The sequence below is a fragment of the Ambystoma mexicanum genome, chromosome 12 (assembly GCF_040938575.1).
Source record: "Ambystoma mexicanum isolate Mex_15411 chromosome 12, UKY_AmexF1_1, whole genome shotgun sequence".
Taxonomy (NCBI): domain Eukaryota; kingdom Metazoa; phylum Chordata; class Amphibia; order Caudata; family Ambystomatidae; genus Ambystoma; species Ambystoma mexicanum.
In genome coordinates, this window is record NC_090936.1 from 239,926,383 (window position 1) to 239,947,572 (window position 21,190).

The following is a 21,190-nucleotide window of genomic DNA, read 5'->3' on the forward strand; positions in this document are numbered from 1 at the left end:
CCTCTTGTTTTCAGGCAAAGTAGTACAAGTGCGAGAGCTTTACGGTGCAAAATCCTATTCAAGAAATGAATTGGCTTCATGAGATGTGTTTTACCACAGGCAGGTCAAGACAATGCCCCAAATCATGGAAAATGCCCCTTTTAAGAATACAAATTGCAAACTTTCCCACAGAGTTAACAGACTTGGGATGCTGGAATATGAAAATGTGTGCAAACTCTGACAAACAGGGACTCCTTAGAAGGAATTGCACATAAATGATGTATGAAACATGCACAGCTTACTCTAATAACGTTTGGAAACTTTAATAAAGTGTTGACCAATGGTAGCAAATTTGGAGGTGTGGTCCAAAATAAATGACCTGTAGAACTTTGTATCAGGAATAAAGGTAATGTGACACCACTTCACAGGATCTCTTCTGTTAACACCTAATGACTTTTATTGAATTATACATTTTCTTCAATTTTGTCTTTTAAGAGCATATAGTCCTTTAGTCCCTTACGCCTGAAAAAGGGCCTTTGTTTCACCTCTCCTTAAGGCATGATAATGAACCCAACAACTTGACTGTCTATCATGATTAAACTAACGCCATTGATTTGCAGCCTTTTGGTTGAGGTCATGTAAATTCATCCACATCTAGGTAAACACCTCTGGCTATATCTGGGAAATCTGGGTTTTTGCTGCCACATGGAACATAAACCTGTCCACGTGTGTCTAGAATTACTTTCGGACTACATATGACCTTGGAAATGTATGCCTATTAAGCCTGCTTTCCTTCTCACTGATTTTCATCACAGGCGACTACCCCATTGGTCTGATGGTGTTGGACTGATTTTCAGTGGTCTTTTATCAGTCTTTTTGTGCCCTTTTTGGCTACATCATCACAATTGGTGCAACTAGGAAGAGTCATAGTTCCTGCTTCCTCCTCCTGACATGCAGTCTCACAAAAGTGCACTGCTGTCTCCATTGCGTTGTAGTTCCCCTTTTAATGCCTAATCCCTCTCTTTAGGCTGAAGGTTTGGAGGTATGTAGATGAAGTGCAACTTTGCATGCCAATTGATGGTCTTCATACCTCCAACCCGCCATCCCTCACAATAACCAGCCCTTCAAACCCTGGCAGAAGATTGGGTTAGATATACCACTTTGCAACCTTCTACATCTAGAATTGGGTTATTATTGCCTCGTCTTCTAAAATAAAATCTTCTAACTTTTGATAGGGTTTTTCAGGAAATATATTCAGATCACGGTTAAGGTCAATTTGAGGTTTAATGTGACAACAGCCTTTCTCTCGACCATGTGGCCTTTGGGCCAACGTGAATGGACTGGCCTTTAACTGCACTGATTAAGGCAAATCCTTCTTACCCTGCTGATGAAAGGTAGCCTTGGTTGGGTTTTAATAAATCAAATCTTTTGGGTTTAAACAGCCATGTCACTGAACACAGGTAGCATTTTACAAAATAAGTAGTGATGTAGTGTATTCCAGATGTACTTTGTGAACTGTGGGAATCTGGGTCTGGTAAGTTCCCAATTGAAGGAAGGAATACCTACTTCAATCATGCCGAGTGACTTTGCAGAAGTTCAATTCTGACCACAGGTTCTTACTGTTGCTCAATAGCTTTCCCCTTCGTGTTGAACATTGTAATGCTGCATCTATCAAGTACATTTGGGATGCCGTGCTCTGTTCTGCACCTTTATCTTTGTGAAACATGTGTGGATTCTGAAGCCAAAAGATGAGGCATTATTTTAGCACCATCATCGGGTAGCGATGACCTACTGTAAACATTCGACACCTTATGTTTTCCTTGTCCTATTTTAACAGTAAACATGTTGCAACATGATACTCGGTGGCATCTTGGATTGTCGTGATCTTACACAGCCTGTTCTGTTGGGGTTCATCTTTGTGATGCGAGGAGGATGGTGATGAATTGTCTTTGAAGAGGGGCTGCACACATGTCTACAGGTCGTGCCCGGCATTAACCTTTAAAGAGTTCAGTCCACATTCAATTCTAAGCTAGCAACTGCTATTTAGATGTGTATTGCCAGCAGGACTTTTGATATTAACTTTTTTTTATATTTATTTTTATTCATGGTTAACTGGAGCAAAAACATCTCTACAACAAAGTTCTTACATATGTTAACACACAGAATATAAGCACCACAGAAATATCTGCACTGGGATGGTGGGTGCACAGAAAATGCCTGTCTACTATTTTGTGATGAGGGTTTTGTAATAATGCCACTGGGGAACAATGTGGCTATTGTGAGTGAGCGTGACAGTGGGGACAGAGATGATTGGCCTAAGGACCGGTGGGAGGGTGTTCTGCCGGAATGCTAACACTCAGTTGGCATGGCGCGAATCAGACTTGGAGTTTCTCAGTGGTGGGAGATTTAGTGTGCAGGGGGAAATGACCTGGGTGAGCTCAATGGATCCAGCCAATCGACTGGTTTGAACATCAGCGCGAGAAGTTTTAAAGGGCCCCATTTAAATGTTTAGCCTAGGCCTGCCTGGCGACTAAAAGATGAGGTGGCGATGGCAAGTGGGAGGTGAACAGAATGGGGGTAACAGTTCAAATTTTCTTAAGGCAGAGGAGCATATAAAGCCATTTAAAAAACATTTGCGTAACCTAAAAGAGAGGAGACAAGGATCCTGGGCATCGGGTGAGGTTTGTTGCTAAATCTTTGCGTTGGTGAGGAGATAGATTCAGGCAGAGGGAGTTGGTTGTGGTGATCAAAAAGGATGAATAGGTGTTGCTGACCAACTGGACACTAAAGATGCTGTCTGAACGAGCTTTGAGAGAGCAATGTAGTTGGTGTTGGAAGTAGAGAACCTCCATTATATGACAATGTGACCATAAGGCATTGCAAGACAAACTAATGATAATAGGGAGGTAGTCACTAACTGTAACTTGAAATATAGGAGTTATGGAGGGCAAATTGTGGCAGTGGAAAGGGGACTGGCATAAAAGGGCTTCTCATGTTTTTAGTAAAAGATCAGGCTTAAGGATTACTGGTACATAGTCATAAGCTACACAAGGACACTCCACACTGTTTTCTTTTAACACACGCGATTGTTGTTATCTCCTAGGGGGATGAAGTAGCAGACGTTATGCACTTTAACTACACTGCATGGCCTGATCATGGCGTTCCGACGACAAATGCCGCCGAGAGCATCTTGCAGTTCGTGCAGATGATCAGACAGCAGGCAGCAAAGTTAAAAGGCCCCATAACTGTGCACTGCAGGTGAGCAACACCGGTTAATATTTAATTCTATGAACACTTCTTCAATAATTCATTGAAAACTGTCTACAGGAAATGCAATGCTTTGTTTATGGAATATTTTATTGCACTGGCCGTGTAATGGGTCCACTTATGCTAATATTGACATCCATTCTGATTGTGCCACTAGGTGCTTCTCTTTGAGTATTAAAATAGTCCGATCACGCGCTGGCCTTGAAGAAGAAATATGTTTATCTCATACCATCATTCAAATAGTTATTGTGGGTGTAAAGCCACGAATAAAAGGGATTTTTGCAAATATATTTCTGCAAGAATTTGAGCTGTGCATGGAAGCAGACGGCACTGCGGGCTGATTTTGGTGCTGCTTTATTCCTGCAGTGTGGAAAATCCCAGACGTGCTTGAAGTGGAAAAGGTTGCTTTAATGTGACAGGCCACAGATTACAAAACACGCTACCCTGGCTCCCTGGCTTTAGAGATTACAGATCAATTAACAATCCCCAAAACAAATAATTAATTACACAATTAAACAGATCATCACTTCCTGCCCCTGTTCCCTCCCCTCCCTGTCAATTTCTCTCAACCTTCATTCCTGTTTTCTCCCCATCTTCTCCCCGAGGCCACGCCCCTCCTTCTTCAATACCTCTTCCCCTTCTTTGTACTTTTCGGGCTTACCTGTGCGTGCAAACATCGCAACACCCTCATTTACTGCACTAGTACCCCTTTTTGCATCCCCCAACCATCCTCCAAAGGGCCATGTCCGTGTTAACCCCTAGCCTCTGCTCCCTCCCCCCCCCACTATGCTCCCCTCAACACCAATCTTCCTCCAACCAACTCTATGGCCTGCAGCCGGGCTGACCTGCCACATCAGCAACAATGTGAACCCATTCACATAACCACTGCCCAACTTTAACTGCCCCAGTCTGTCACAACACCACCACCCCCAACCCCTCCTAATATGCCGCCTGACATCCCCTTCAAAACACCTCCAGAAAACAAAGGGGGAACTTAAAAAATCTTCTGGGCCCCAGTAACCTGTCCCCAATCTAGAGGGCAGGAGGGCGGGGGATGCTCGTAATGGCACCAACCGTTGCTTGCTCCCGAACCTTCCCTGCCCCTTATAAACCCCCAGGAAGAGGGGCACTCTATCCGGATAGCTTGCAGGCCAGTGCAGCGCCCAAATCCATCCTGGGGAGAAACGCTTGCGCGTACCCCCCTGATGCCCCATGGTAACAGCATACTTTGCATATGCCGATACCATTAACAACCCTACAGCGCAGTGTAAGGAATGCGGCACAACTGAACCCTGCGGAATTTTCTTGCCTGAGAACCTATCATGACTCTAGCACTGGGTTTTGTCAAAGTCCTCGCACCAATATCGCATGGAGTGCAGTAGATGGTGCAGCTCTCTCACAGTCATGGGACCATATTTAGAAATAAGAACTCCTATAAATCTTATGGCTGGTTCTGAGATTCAACCCTGTTCTGCAAGCTGACCACCAATGCTGTAGGTGTGTGCCTACCTCAATGACACCAGTGTGACATCCCCGACCCCAACACAACCTACCACAATCCCTAAAAGAAGTCCAGCATAGGGGAGGAATCCTGCAACCAGAGACCAGTAAGCAGCCATCAATAGCTGCCACAATATAAACAAAGCCAAAAGGAATCCTGCTAGAAGGAGGATTGATTCATCCTTAACATCTGCCGCAAGGGATCTAGCAAATCGGCTCCTTCCAATGCCTAGCAGAAAGGACGGTCAAAGCCTGCATTCAGAGGGATCGGCTGGCTTCCCACGCCAAGGGCACTATCGTCCGCCCGGGCCACGGTTCCTCCATTCTCCATCCAACACCCGAAGAACCCTCTATTCCTCATTATGCCCTCCCCACGCTGCCCAACCCATTCTTCCCACACTTATGTTCTCCACCCTTCCACCAGCCTCCACAATCTTCCTCCTCACACCGGGCCACCATAGACCGTAACAAGTGACTCAAGCTCCTGTCTCGTCTATGGGGGCCACCTTGGATTGGGGAAACATTTGTTTTGATTATATGGTCACACAACCCCTTCTTCAAAGCAAACTTTCTTTTCTTTTTTTTTTCCTCCATATATGCTATCAGCACCCCAGGGCACCAGGAATGTACAAGGAATTCGGCGGTTGGGGGAGGGGGGGTATTAATCACCTGCAGCCTTTGCGAGGCTCTCTCTTCACTTGGGCCTTTTTTGGCTTGGAAGTGTAAGCTGTTAATGGACCATTAGTATTCTAACATGGAATTCATATCAAGTGCCCAAACAATGAAAGCCTCATGCAAGACTGACATTCAGAAATGGCGCTGAAACCACTACCCAGGATCGCCATGAGACTCCGGGGTCCAATGGTATGGCCTAAAGAGATACACCACAAAGAATTTTATTTGCATTGATCTAAATGTATCTGTGTTCTAAAAAGTGCCTTGAAATCTTGCAATTGGGAAATGGAGTGCCAATAAAAATCGGGGTCTAAGAGTTCATTCCTCAGAGCACAAAGAACATCGGCCGCATCACATCTGCCGCCGAGGGTCAGACTGTGGGGTGTGGCCATGGCTGGCGATTTATGGTTGCATCCTTATAAACCAGGCAGGAAATAGGTATGGTAGTGAACTGTACACAAACTGATGACTGCCCTCTGCAGAGCATGTGGAAGTATAGTTAATAAATGTTATTTAAAAAAAAAGAACGTGTGTTTTCTTTAGCAATGCAAGCAGCATCAGTCACCTGCGAGTGTCATAGAAGGGAGTATAGAGGTTGAATGGATTGAGCAGGTGATGAGAAGGGAGTTAAGCATGTAGGAAAGATCCAGGGTGGAAAACAAGAATGAGAAAACGGGCAAACTATTGGAGGTTTATGATGTGGTTGCATTATGCAGGCACTTGCACCATCTATTTAATGTTATGTTATGTTATGTTGATTAATACCGTGCACCACTACCAACCAGGGGCAGTCTCCGGGCACTTGCATTGCTCTGCAAGAGATGGGGTGGGGAGGTTAGTGAGCATAGGGTGAGAGCATAGGGTGAGAGTCTCGGGAGGGTAGCTCAGGGGCAACGTGCTCGCCTAGGAAGCAAGACGACACGGAGTAACACAGGTTCGATCCCTGGGTCTGCGCTTAGAAACCTCTGGGTATTAAGCACGTTATAAATAACATATCATATCATACACAAGTGTTTGCAGTGCTAATGCCTCCATGGTAACTCCCGATTTGATCTTTAATGTCTTAGGAATATATCTGTGTACAAGTGGTTCTGCACAAAGGAATACAGTCTGGAATATTCCCAACATCAAATGATGATTGATCGTCATCATCAGCCAGGCTTCTTACTCATTCTTCCTCTCTCAGTGGTTTTTAGGGTATTCCTGTTCCGTTTTAATCACCCAGGTGTGACAATGCCAAGACTTGCACCAACTCTGCCATAAGACAAAAAGGGGCAGGATCTTCTTGAGGGGGTGGGGCTTGCTATGAGGGTTCCTCGCCACTATGTTGACATTTGGTGGGCAGTCTTTTGAACATGCAAACCTCACCACAGATTTGTTTTACCACACATTTTATAGCACATTTCAGGGGGTAGGTGTGGGTGTGCCAGTACGGGTTGGGGAGAGGGTCTGTGGGGGTGTAGTGGGAGTGAAGGTGACGAGGGGGAGAGCAGCGAGTGGAGGAGGCACCCCGATAACCGGGGCAGGGGCCTTACTCCTTTTCACGCTCTTACCCCTCCCCCCCCGAGAGGAGGGCGAAAGAGCGAAGGAAAGGGCGCCAAGAGCCCCCGAAAGCCCGCGAAGGGGAACAATGAAAGAGGGCGTGGCTTGGCGCTTAAGTACGACGGGCGCCCGGCTGGGGAGCACTTGCAGCTCATCCAGCAGCCGGGCGCCCGCCAAGAGAGGAGGATTTCGTTTAGAGGGAGAGGCCAAAGATAGAACTCAACATACATACTTGGTTGAGGGCGTTCAGGGTTTATGCCACGATCATGTTAGAAAAATTCCCACAAGATGGCGTGGCGATGATGGCTTATGAGCAGTATATTCACGAGCAATACTTGAAGCATGGGGGGGATACATGGAGCAACTACGACAAAGGTTTTAGACTTAAGATGCAGGTATGGCCGGGAATGACATGGGATGAAGTAGACGTGGGGGGCCGCATAGATACGAAATCAGTACCAGCCAGGCCAGTGGAGGAGAGCGTTGCAAGTGAAAGAACTGCGCATAGCAGGGGCAGGGGGTCATATGTGAAAGGGAGGGGGTCCTTTCGTGGGAACTCCTCTTGGACCAACCGGCCCAGTTACCAAGGGGAGTTGCCAGAATGTTGGTTGTTTGCCCAAGGGAGGTGCACGTATGGTAATGCGTGTAGGTTCAAACACACAAAGTCAGCAAGCACGGGGAGACACAGCCCCTACAGCCGAGAGGGCAAGGCAAGGGGCAGCGCGAAGGGCAAAGAGAAAAGCAAACATGAGTGAAACAGAGCTGCCCACACCCATACGTTTACAGGCCATGATTCCTTTTTTGAATGCATACAGCGAGAGGGGTGACGCAAAACTGTTATGGGAGGGTTTCAGGTGGGGATTTAAGATTCCCTTCCAGGGGCAGTTAGGAACTAAGGAGGCTTGCAATTTAAAATCAGCGCTAGCCATGCCTGAAATATTGGCGCAAAAAGTGGGGAAAGAGGTACAATTGGGGAGGGTGGCGGGCCCCTTCCGCACCCCCCCACTGGGAAACCTGGTTGTTTCACCATTGGGCTTGGTACCTAAAAAGGATAAGGGGCAGTACAGACTGATCCAACATTTGTCCTTCCCTGAAGGGGAGTCGGTGAACGATGGCATTTCAGGGGAAGAATGCAGGGTGCATTATGCAACATTTGAAGACGCAGTGGACTTGGTAAAGGCAGCGGGGGTGGGGGCCCTCATGGGGAAGGCGGATATTGAATCAGCCTTCCGGTTGCTACCAATTCACAAAGACAGCCATCATTTGCTGGGGTTCAAGGTGTTGCAGGATTACTTCTACGACAAATGTTTACCGATGGGGTGTGCAATTTCATGTGCGTATTTTGAAAGGTTTAGCAGATTCCTGGAATTTGCAGTCAGGCGTAGAAGCAAGGTTGGGGGGATGGTGCATTACCTTGATGATTTCATGTTTGTGGGGGGCCGAGGGACCCAGGATTGCAAGAACCTCATGGCAGTATTTCAGGGGTTAATGAAAGAATTTGGAGTACCTCTGGCTGAGGAAAAAACGATGGGTCCGGTGACATCACTTGTGTTTTTGGGGATTGAAATTGATTCGGTAGCGGGGGTGTGCAGGCTCCCGGTTGACAAGGTACTGAGGTTGAAGGAAGTGATTGCGGGATTGTTGGGCAAGGAGAAAGCCACTTTGAAAGAGCTCCAGTCCTTAGCAGGCAGTTTGAATTTTGCAGGCAAAGTGATCCCTCCTGGTAAAGCATTCGCTAGAAGCATAGAGTTGAAGACAGTGGGCTTGAAGCACGCAGGCCAACACGTGCGCCTAGGGAGAGAAGTGAAGAAAGATCTAGAAATGTGGGACACCTTCCTGGAGCATTTTAACGGGGTATTGTTGTGGAAGGAACCCCTCGGGAAGGGAGAGGGACCGAACCTGATTACCGATTCATCAGGGGCCCTAGGTTTTGGTGCTATCTTGGGCTCTAGGTGGTGCGGGCAGGCTTGGCCGGCTGAATGGCGGTCCAGGGAGATCACTAGGGACATTACGGTACTGGAGCTGTTCCCGATAGTGGTGGCATTCAAGCTCTGGCCAGGACAGATGCAAGACAAGAAGGTGCTAGTTTGGTCAGACAATCTGGCAGTGGTCCAGATTATCAACCAGGGAACAAGCAAGAACGAGAGAGCACTGGGGCTGCTCAGGGAATTGACTAGGTGCTTGCTGCAACTGAATGCGGAAGTCAGGGTACGTCATATACCTGGGGTTAAGAATGTGGCCGCTGATTCTCTTTCTCGTTTGCAGTGGGGAAAGTTCCGGGAACACCATCCGGAGGCGAGTGCAAGGATGACACCCTTCCAGTCACAGTGGTGGGGACTGGTTGGGGAGATCTGAGCGCACTGATCAACACGGCTCTCGCACCAGGCACTATGCGGAGATACAAGGCTTGCTGGGAACGGTTCAAGGCCTTTCGGAGTAATATTCTGCCCGAGAGCGAAAAGGGCCGGCCGGTGCGCGCCTTTGTGGGCTGGTGCTGGAGCCAAGGACGGTCCAGGACGTGGGTGGCATATCACTTGGCGGCGATTGCTCAATTCTACAAATTAAGGGGCATGCCGGATCCCACGAGGGAGCATTATATTGTCATGGCAATGAAAGGTTGGGCTAAACAGGTATTGCCAAAGCCCGACGAGAGACGGCCCATAGATGTGGGGAAATTGCACAAACTGATCAGGAGCTTGGGGGTGGTGTGCATGGACGAGTACGAGACAAGATTGTTCACAGCAGCCTTCTCTCTTGCATTTTTTGGGGCGTTGAGGGTAAGTGAGCTGGTGCCTGCCAACAAAAAGGGGAAATGTTCGAGTTTCTTGAGGAGCTGTGATGTAAGGGTACAGGGGGAGCAGTTATGCTTATATCTGAGGAGGTCCAAGACCGATCAGATGGGAAAAGGCAGAATGATCACATTGGGGAGGGTGCAAGACAGCCCGGTCTGCCCAGTAGGATGCGCGAACAGGTACCTGACCCACAGGTGCCTCACGGGGGAAGAGGCCCCCTTCCTGATGCACAACGATGGAACAGCACTAAGCCTGTTTCAGTTCAAAAGGGTGTTGGACAGATCCTTGGGGGAGGCAGGGTTCCCCAGTGGGAGTTTCGGGACACACTCCTTTAGGATTGGGGCCGCCACAACCGCGGCAGGGATGGGCCTGGGTGCGGAAACAATCAAACAGATTGGGGGCTGGAGGTCAGGCTGTTTTAAGCGGTATGTCAGGCCTGAAAAAATGCAAGACTAACAGTTCCTCCCTCCTGTCTCCCCGCAGTAGCACCAAGGCTGGGAAGGCGGCGGTCCGCCTGGGTGGTGGGCCATTCATTTGTGGCAAGGGCCAAAGGAAGCTGGTCAGCCAAGCAGGAGGTGCTGACCGCCGGGGAGTACCGAGTGCAGTGGCATGGAGTGCCGGGCATGAAATGGGCACAGCTGCAAGGGCACATACGCAGTCTCCTGAGGCGCCATCAGAGGCCTGACGTATTGGTGGTACACCTCGGCGGCAATGATTTGGCTGAGTTGGGAAGGGGGATCTTGCTCAGAGAAATGATGTCATCATTGCAGGAACTGGCGGCGCAATTGGGGGACACGGAAATCATATGGTCTGAAATCATCTCGAGGCGCGAACGGAGGGGCGCCGAGAGTCAGGCAGCCGTGGAAAACTCAAGGAGGAAGTTGAACTGGGCCATGGCTAAGTTCTGCAAAGGGAGAGGCCTGCAACACATCAGGCACGGTCTGATCAATCTTAAAAACACGGAGTACTATCTAAAGGACGGTGTGCATTTGTCGGAGCAGGGAATGGAGTTGTTTTTCTGGAACATCTGCACAAAACTACTGGAGTTATAAGCTAGGAAAGGGGGGAGCCACGGTGGCCGATAACCCACCTTTGGCGTGGCGGGTTGTGGCAACCCAGGATAAGACTAAGACTCCGAATGAGCCATTGCTAAACCAGAAGGGGCTTCGCCCATTCTAGACAGCGCCTCCTGGGAGCCTAAACGGCGGGGGTGTCTGGCGGTAGCAATTGGGGCTCAACTTCCCCCCAACAAACGGCGCTCTCCCAGTCCGCAAAGACCTGCAGGGGCAGGCGGTTTCTCAGACTCGAAGGCCTTGGGGGAGTTATGCCTGCAATCGGTATGGAGAAAAAAGGGGGAAGCAGGACAAGGAGCAGGCGCCACACCTATTGGATCAAAAGTTTAATATCTGTTTGCAGTGGTTTTTGTATATGTTAAAAATAAATCTGCGGCCTTGTTATGCCAAACAAAGGAAAACGTCTCATGCAGCACCTTACTAGAGGGGAAACGGAAGGGGCTGATATAATGAGTAAGGTTGGAGACAAATGGCATAACTATTGGACAAATGCCCAGGTTATGAAGGTGACGAGGGGGAGAGCAGCGAGTGGAGGAGGCACCCCGATAACCGGGGCAGGGGCCTTACTCCTTTTCGCGCTCTTACCCCTCCCCCCCCGAGAGGAGGGCGAAAGAGCGAAGGAAAGGGCGCCAAGAGCCCCCGAAAGCCCGCGAAGGGGAACAATGAAAGAGGGCGTGGCTTGGCGCTTAAGTACGACGGGCGCCCTGCTGGGGAGCACTTGCAGCTCATCCAGCAGCCGGGCGCCCGCCAAGAGAGGAGGATTTCGTTTCCCACCCACCCACCCTACAGCTATGGAGGAGCCTGGACGTCGTTGTCGCAGGATGGACAGGCGGGTTGTGGCAACCCAGGATAAGACTAAGACTCCGAATGAGCCATTGCTAAACCAGAAGGGGCTTCGCCCATTCTAGACAGCGCCTCCTGGGAGCCTAAACGGCGGGGGTGTCTGGCGGTAGCAATTGGGGCTCAACTTCCCCCCAACAAACGGCGCTCTCCCAGTCCGCAAAGACCTGCAGGGGCAGGCGGTTTCTCAGACTCGAAGGCCTTGGGGGAGTTATGCCTGCAATCGGTATGGAGAAAAAAGGGGGAAGCAGGACAAGGAGCAGGCGCCACACCTATTGTATCAAAAGTTTAATATCTGTTTGCAGTGGTTTTTGTATATGTTAAAAATAAATCTGCGGCCTTGTTATGCCAAACAAAGGAAAACGTCTCATGCAGCACCTTACTAGAGGGGAAACGGAAGGGGCTGATATAATGAGTAAGGTTGGAGACAAATGGCATAACTATTGGACAAATGCCCAGGTTATGCTGTATAGCGTTTCCCCCGCATTTTGCACCAAAATATCGGTCACATATTTACCGTTACAAAACCTATGGTAAAAAAAAGTGTGCAGTAAAAACACACGGGACCGTTTACTTCTGTACTGAAAATATGTGTAGAGTCCAATATGACCCTAAAAGTTGACTCTGTAGAGCAGGGTCCACCGCCAGTAAAACACATAAAAAGTCCAGCAAGTGAAGCATACGTAATGCAATGTCGCCTTCGGGCGTGTCAGCGGAAGGTGCGCTCTCCAGCGCCCCCACGATGGTCCCAGGTGCTCTGTGTGCTGGAGGTTGCTGTACATAGAAGGCAGTTCAGATTCTGCCCCTTCTCCCGTTTTGTTTCTCCAGCAGTTTCCAGAGTTGGGCACAGATAATGGCAATCTTGCCCTCCCTCTGGGCAGTGTGCGCCCTGCTACCACTGTGATCTCAGTGCCAAGCCGTTTCCCTTCCCGAGCGCGTGCAAGTGGCGCTGTCTCCCTCTTTAGATCGCGTGCTTCTCAGAAGACTTGTTTGTTCATACTCGCCTACACGCCCAAGGGGAATTTCTCAGTGGCGTACTTTACAAAATAAACATTACTCAATGAATGGCACGGATTCGGCAATCACAAGCCAAACAATGAGTGATATGGGGTGGGGGGCACAGACTTAATGACTTAAAGATACAGGGACAAAGTGTTGACAGATTCAATAAAACAATAAAACCGAGCTAAATGGAGTGAGCTAGGCTCTGACATAAGCAGACGCAATTGACTTCTCAAATATAAATGACAGCTTCTTTGCTGCCTTGTAGCACCACGGTTTCACTGTAGCTTCGTGCTTTATGGTGTTGGGGGGCCTGCTCCGGATCACCGGGCAAGCCCCAAGCACAAGTCGGATACACCCGACACCGTCTGGTTGGGCAGCGATCACGCCGCAGATCAAAGAGTGTCACCCCACTCGCTCCAGGGTACTGGAGCTAACCACGTGGCTGGGGGCACCCAGCACACGACGGCACCGGCTCTGGGGGCACCCAGGCCGGGGTTGCCACTATGGCTATGATCACATGGCTGCAGCATCTTCCAGGGACGGCCTTGCCCAGCAGGGGCACCGTCCTCGTGCTGGGCCCAGTCCTTGGGCCCATGGCACACATTGTAGCACCAGCATGGTGCGGAACAGATGGGACACCGGAGTCGTAGTTGGTCTGACTGACGAGCCGGAAGCAGCTCGTACTTTTTTATTAACTTCGTCACATGGGCAACCATGTGACCAAGACACACACACACACACACAGTGGGAGATACCATGTCTACCTACAGGGGTGACGTGCAACAGATGGGGTTATACATTGTGGCCTTATTCACTTTTTTGACCGTTTGGCAATATTGGTCACGAACAGTGATGTCATCAACCTGCGCCACACCATGGCTGCCCAGAGGGGCTCTCCGTGGTCGCTGGAAAGAAGAGCAGGGGCCTACCGTTATGAAACAAGCCCTCTTCTAGGAGGTCCGCCCATCCTTCTAGGTTCCCCACTGTCTGCATCGGCCTGGCTCCACTTCTTTTAACCCCGCACCCCGAGCTGAGTTTGCTGGTGTGTTGCCACCAAACTGCTTTGTATCTTTCTCATATTCTTTGCTCTGTGAATCATCGCTTTGTAAAACATTTCAGGATTTGGCTAAAGTCAGAGGCAGCACTGCAATCATGTTATGAGTAGACTCGCCCTAGCAGTCACGGTTTGGCTAGCAACATCATTGTGGGGTTTGATGGAGACAATTACGTCAGGAAGAATGTAAACACAACTGATTTCCAATTATTGGCAGCGTGAAGGGGGCGTGTGTACCGTATGCTGTGAGAAACAGTTGGAGATAATTCACTTTGCCTTATTACTTTTGTTTTCCTTATTTAACTTGTTTTAAAAAGCAATCAAGAGGGGTCGTAAAGAGTAAAATGTGTATTGATTGCCGGCACGGAGGGCCGCGGCTATATATGAAATGACGTAGCTCTTTGAGAATGAAGTTGGAATTTCCAGAAATGGCCAGCACCAAATATATCCCAGCAACGAAGAAGTCCTTGTAGGAGAACTCACCACGTGGCAGCAAAGGGCCCGTGGGGATGTCTGTTATGACCCTGGAAAGGGACCTTTCCCTCTCCAGCTGTTTTGGACTACAACTACCATCAGCCCTAGCTAGCATAAGGGAAATGAAAGATAAGTCAAAGTAGTGGAGACAGACAGACACAGTGCAAAGCTATTATCCATGTATATATTTATCTGGATATAGTGAAGAAGAGGACTCCCAAAATGTCTAGAACCTCCTCTGATTGGCCCAAAAGGGGGCATGACATTTCCTGTAGTGAAAGATTGAATTTTGATGTTATCCTAAAATGCACTTATAGAACGCAATGTACGCCGGAAGGCTTCTTGGCACTACTTCCGCAGAAACAGTCGACCAGAGGAGTCACTAACATCTAAATGTATTCAAAAAGAAAAGTTTTCAGAGAACGACGAAAAGGAAGGTGTTCAACAGTTGCACAGAGAGGGCGAGAGAGCGAGTTCCAGAAGCTAGCTGCAGCAACCAAAAAAGGCATAGCCGCCCACCCTGGCAAGCCACACACGCAGGAGTTGAATGGTATAGGACTCCTGCGAGCGGAATGGGCAATTGGGTACATGCGGGCAACATTTACACTGGAGATACTCTGCCCCCATGCCGTAGAAGGTGCAGTGCATTATGCAAATTGAATTAAACTAAACCCTTTGAATAATGGGAGGCCAGTGCAACTGCTGCAGAACCATGGAGATATGCCTAGAAAAGTGGGTTCGAGTCACTAATCTAGCCGCAGCCTTTTGCAGGACTTGAATACAGTGCAGCAAATATAGCAGCTGAGAGTTGTAGTAGTATAACACACTCAATACCTAGACTGAGACAGCTGGGGCATGGAACTGTGGTAGTATGAAAACCAACACCTTGCAAAAAACCTTGAGTTTATAGTGCCCTATCTGAGCCCCGAGTGACAGAGAGGTTGACAGCTTGACAACTAAATCCTTCAACACAGACACCAGTGTAAGGAAAGAGCCAAGATAAGGGGGCCAGAATGACAGAGTCCATAAACACGAGACAGAAGGGGGGCCGGCCAACTCAATCTCATCCCATTCAATTTCAGCCAATTGTCACTCATCCAACAACCTACTGCCTTAAGGCATCTTTGCAGCTGAGACGCCGGATTGGCCTGAGAGAGGTCAAGCTACAGAATAATCTGTGTCTCATCAGTTTAAGAGTAGCAACCAAGGCCGTGAGAGTGGACAAGCTCCATCAATGGCTAGATGTATACATTGAATAGGGTAGGGGACACGGCAGACCCCTGAGGGACCCCACAACAAAAAGGCACTGATAGAGAACGGAAAGGGGGAGACAAAGAGATTGAGCATGATCAGACAAAAATGATTAAACCCATACTAACACCTGATCGGCAACACCTGCCCCGGCCAAACGGATGAGAAGGATGGAATGGACAATAGTATCGAAGGCAGTTGATAAATCTAACAGTGCTCACACATGTAAGGAAGGCATGGTATCAAACAGTGAAGATGGACACAAGTGATCAGATATCAGTGGTGGTTATTGAACTTCAATGGGTTGGTAAAATACCTATCTAAACCAAAATCTAAGGATGCAAGCAAGCTAAGCCCATCAAATAATAATAACACAGTCCTAGTGGAGTCTGTCAAAATAAAAGGGACTATACTTATAAACCTATTGCCAATCCTTACTTCTAAATATAAAATGGTGTGGAATAACAATCAACGCAAAAGAAAAGTGTTAAAGAAACTATATGTCAGGGTAGTTCAGCAGTTAGCTTCCCTTCCCTGGGTTTTCAGCATGGGACAAGGCGGCACATGCGGGCTTCGCACAAACTCTAGCTTCTTGGTTACTTGGTAACAGTTCAACACATAGGCATCCGGGCCTTCCGCCAAAGTCTCTCTCGCAATGACAGTCTCTTAATGCAGAGGGCCTGATGCAGCAAACAAAACACAAAAGTTGCTTTCCTTTGTCAAGGTTTCACTTTCACAAGTTCAACACTGGTCTCCCTCCTTTGGGCTCAGACCACGGGCTCCCCTCATCTGGGCTCAGACCCCTTTTCTACAATGCTCACAATTTGGTCTCCCTCGTTTGGGCTCGGATCATGGATCTCCCTCATTCGGGCTCAGATCCCCTTTTGATACCAGAATCGTGGTCCTGCGACGGTTTAAGCAAAACCTATCGCACATTCGAAATATGCGATAGGTTTTTCTTAAACTGTTGCAGGATCACTTTGAATCACTTCACACAATTTACACTTCACATCAATCTTCTGCTCTCATTTCCTTTTGTCTAGAAAATATAAAGAGACCTTCGATTGAGCACATTCACAGTGCCAGACCACTCTGTCAATGATATCGTATCTTTTCTTCTAATGTTCAAATATTCAACAGCTTCACTCGCGTCTTTCATCACATGAGTTTAACAATGTTACATCCAGCACTCACTTTACAATGTTGCCGCTTGCAACCTTGACTTCAACAGAGACGGGTCTCCCCGACTCACTGTCTCTGTTGTTCTCTGTCGCTTTTTTGTTCTTGGAGACAAGGACGATACCACAGTGTCTGCTGCTCCTCCCCAATCGGCCAGGTACGTGGGAGGACCCTCGATATATCCGACAGACAATTCAGGATTCTCTATCCTTGCTTCCTTGTCTTGGGGTTTTCTGCCTCGAAGGTTCTTGAAAGTAATGGCTTCCTGTTGACGAGGTCAAGGGTGTTGCCTCTCTCTCAAACCTATCGTGCTTGGCTGACCCTCTCCCCTCGTACAACTGCCAACTCAAAACTGCTGTACCTTTGTGTGCTTTGCCTCGCTCAGAGTGTGCTCTCGTGCTCCACCTTTTATCCGTGTAGGGAAGTGTAGTGGAAGTCAGGTGTGAGTGGTTGTCAATGATTGCCTGACCTCGCCTGACCATAGTATTGGGACAGGTCATGTATACGGCTCAGGTGTGCGTCTGTTTTCTCCCAGTGTGGGCTGGCCATGAGAAAGTGTTTTTGCAGGAAAGGGGAGCGGGTGAGTTTCTGAACATCCCATCGGGTAGGATGTGATAAAGGTGTTACAGGAAAGAGAGGGATACTGTGTCTCACCATCCTGTGTCCCAATCCCCGAGGACCCCTCCCCCAGGTGATCCTCCCGCACTGGTCCACACCAGGAACTGGATCCAAAAGCGATGGCCATGTCCTGCCACCTGGATGACAGGTCCCCGGGGACTAGTGGGTGAGACACCTTCTGGTTTCTCACATACCCTTCCCCGATGCACGGTGGATAGGCTTGGTCTTTCCAAGGTCCTCTAAGTTTAGGACCGTGGAGAGAGCAAAGAAAAGATGTACCCAGGTGCTTTTGTATGTTCCGTGAGTTTCATTTCCTCTGATCTAGTAAAGGCAGGGTGTTTGTGTTTGTCTCCCGAACATATCCTATAAACTAAGACAGAGGTGGTGATTTTGTCATTAGATGATTTTGAGGTTCGAAGGGTACCTCTTGGCTAATGGTGGGTGCTTGAAATTCGATTTTCGTCCACCCCCACACCGGAGAGGTTTGGGAGCAACAGTTAGGTTGCCAACAAGTGTGGGGTACAAACTCTCTAGGGGAATTTGGGAGATCTTGTAAGAGATTAAAAATGCAGGAACATCTCTTCCCACAATGACTTCTTCAGTGAGTACAGGAATAATGGCAAATGGCACCAGCCGTGATTTGTAGCTGATGTTAATGTACACAGGTATCTTGGGATAGATTTCATTATCTCTGTGTATACATGTGACTCTAACTAGACTTGCATTTTCTAGGTCTGCTGTTGTCACCAAATCAACCCTTATAGCGATCTGTTTGCTGCCTGAATCATTTAGCGCTTTTACTGGCCTTCCATTTACTAGGGCCTTTTTATATGTAAAGTTAGTTGAAGACTGGCATAGACATGTGCTGAAGGTTTCTAGATCGGCTTCTGTTTCTTCCCACTTGTCTCCTGTGAAACACCCTATTTCCATTGGTTCTTCTTTTAGATTTTTAGGGCAATGTCGAGCCAGATGGCCTGTTTCTTCACACAAAAAGCAAATAAGGGGTGACAGTTTAATCTCTTTAAATTCCCATCTTCTGCTTTCCTCTCTACACTCCGGATCTGGTCTTCTGATTTCTATCCTTTCATTTGGGGTCCATTCGTTGGTTTAAGGGAGCCCTCTATCTAGTACCTGGGCTTGAGAATAGTATGTGGTTTTGTGATCCTTCTTTTCTTCACCTCTGTGTACAGTGTGAAAATGTTGTTCCTCATCTGAGTGATTTTTGGCAGTTTCAATAGACATGACTAGGCTAGCTCGGTTTATCTGTAATACTGCTTTCCGTAAAAAAAAAGAGGTAGAGAATTGGTGAATTGCAACAGAAGGATAATTTCAACCAATTCTTCCAGGGTCTTGTTAATCCAGAGTGCTACCATCTTCTCAATTGGGTTCCCCCAATTCGAGGGGAGTTTCCCCAGGGTTTAATCTAATAGCCCTTAGTTTCTGTCGATAGAAGTTACAGGTTTGGCCTACTCTTTTATGAATTCCCTCTTTTATAGAAAAGGTAGCTCCCTGGGCAAGGTTAAGTAGCTGGTAGGCGTTCTGTAGCTCGGCTTTCAATAGGGGTCCTAAATTGTAAAACAATTATTTTCTACCCACCCCAATTGCTCAGCTAATCGTTCAAAATTCTAAAAGAAATTCTCTAGATCTTCGCCTTCTGGATAAGGTTGTAGTGTCCCTTGAGGTAGTATGGGTCTGGCCTGTAACTCAAATAATTTTGTTACATTTTCTTGAAGATGGGTTTCGGCCTGCATTTGATGGTCAGCCAGTTGGGCCATGACATCTTCAAGGTCAGCCATATCTTTTGGGGGAGTAATGGTTTCCTCTGTGACACTTTCTGAATCAGAGCTTGACTATTCAATCCCATTGTTGGATATTATAGTGGGAGAGTGGAAGGGTATCTAACAACACCTGGGTTTTGAAAAACAAATCTTGTTGGCCAATTGGGATTTGAAGCTGGGAGTACAAAGTCTCTTTTATGGTATATATTCTATCAAACTCAAGGAGTTCAATAATCCTATTTTCTCCTTCTGGTGGTATGACGATAATTAGTATGGGTTTTCAATTTTTGTCAGTTGAATCATATCCCACTTCTGACACCACCAGTGAGGAAGGCATGGTATCAAACAGTGAAGACACGCTCCAGCAGGACAGAATCATATATTACCTGTCTTTAAACCAGATGACACAATTTTACCGCAGGTAGACATGATTCTGTCACTAAAGAAACTGGATAAGGAATCACACAAACAGTGAGAGTGAGTGATGCCTGCCTGAGTAGTAACAGGAGAGGATAAAGAGCGCATACGCGCAAACAGTTCTATGGGTTGCTTGAGAGCAGATTCCACTTTACTAGAGTAGAACCTACTTTTAGCTGCCACAATAACTTTATGAAACAAAACAGTGGCTTGATGCAACAGCATACAGCCACACTGACAGTAAGAATCCCTCCACTTCCACTCAGCCTGCCTACGTTTGAGCCTCAGTAGCTTTAGATCCTCATCAGACCAGTGCTCAGACTAGCAGCCCTGCTTTTTTCAATGTTTAGAGGGAGCAAGAAAATCAGCTTTCAAAGAAAGACACACTAACAGTGCTTCCATTTTACCTTTATAGTCAAACGATACTGCACTGGCAGTCAGAGCTGATTTAAACACCAAGGCAATACCACCCCCAGGATAGCGGGATACACTGTCCACACAAATTATTTTATAAATCACCGGCAGTGCCTGAGCCACCACAGCACCAGAATGGTCACGCAGCCCGGTCTCAGTTATACAGGCAATATCAGCAGAGTGATCGCAGAGTAGTTCATATCAAGCTAAGGGATGTGCCGCCAGGGAGCGGGCGGTAAATAGCAGACATGAAAGATTGCTAGAATGAGCAATCAACTTACCAACAGCAGGTGTTAAAGAGAACCGAATTAGCAAAACAGTATCCACAGGAGCTAAGCAAAGCAACAGCTCACGAGAAACAACCAAAGGCACATTGGCTGTGCCGCAAACTGACAGACCATAGGCCCAATGCCTGTCCACAGCCAGGACGAGCACAGACCAGATTGACTTAGGTATGACTTCGGCATGCAAGGCCCTTGTCTGCTTCGCTCTTGTCTGCTTTGCTCGTCCACTGCGCTTCCGGGCAGAGAGTTTATTCATTCACATGGTATATTTACAGCCAGGGCCCTCCACTGTCATAGAACAGTGAAGAAAGACTCCAGCTGAGCGGTACGCCTGCAGGGAGAAAAGAACGCTGCACACTACTATGCACAAGACCCTGAGAGGCAGATGGGGGGAAGCCAGGTACCTTCCTGCTGGAGGATCCAGATACAAGGAAAGAAGGAGGAACTAAAATAATAAAATAAAATAAATAAGCATAACCAAAAGCAAATTTAAAAGAGGCATCGAGTCACCCGCCGACTCGCACGGTGAGTCAATAAAAGGAAAAACTAAAATGTAGTCCAAAGGCTAGTAGGGCAAAGTAAAGTAATCAATACAAAATCAAATATAGAATTGAACGGATAGTGGTGTGTGCACGAGGGCACTATTGTAGAGTGCATTTGAAATTATCAACAAATATGCACACCACTGGGTAGAGCTGAAAAGATTAACACCATGATGTTTTACCATTTATTTGTTAAATGTAATTGTCTTATATAGCACTCACACTGCAAACTGTCACAATCAAAGCACTCACACATCAACATTAGGTTGAAGGTGGAGAAAGGCATGAGGCATCTGCAGCAGGACAGGTATGTCTAGACGGGTCCAAAGGTCTGAAGGGATAGATCTGCTTTCAAGCCTGTGCAGGATTTTCCAAAGCCATCCTTAAGCCGTAGGAACACAGGGAGAGAGTTCCATACAGAGAGCTTTGGTAGTGATGGGATCGCCTTCCTTAGCGATGATATTGTGCCATCCCCTGAAAGATGACTTGCTTTGGGAGGCTGAGAT

At 47.7% G+C, this 21,190-nt stretch overlaps 1 protein-coding gene across 4 annotated transcripts in view; it reads left to right on the forward strand.

Annotated features, from left to right (window-relative positions):
- PTPRO (protein tyrosine phosphatase receptor type O) overlaps positions 1 to 21,190 on the forward strand; it is a 1,358,825-nt gene that overhangs the window by 1,239,214 nt on the left and 98,421 nt on the right. For all 4 annotated transcript variants that reach the window (XM_069628367.1, XM_069628366.1, XM_069628368.1 and 1 more), the window contains one exon: positions 3,083 to 3,237. In XM_069628367.1, coding sequence (XP_069484468.1) covers positions 3,083 to 3,237 — 155 coding nt within the window. The remainder of the gene's footprint in view (positions 1 to 3,082; positions 3,238 to 21,190) is intronic.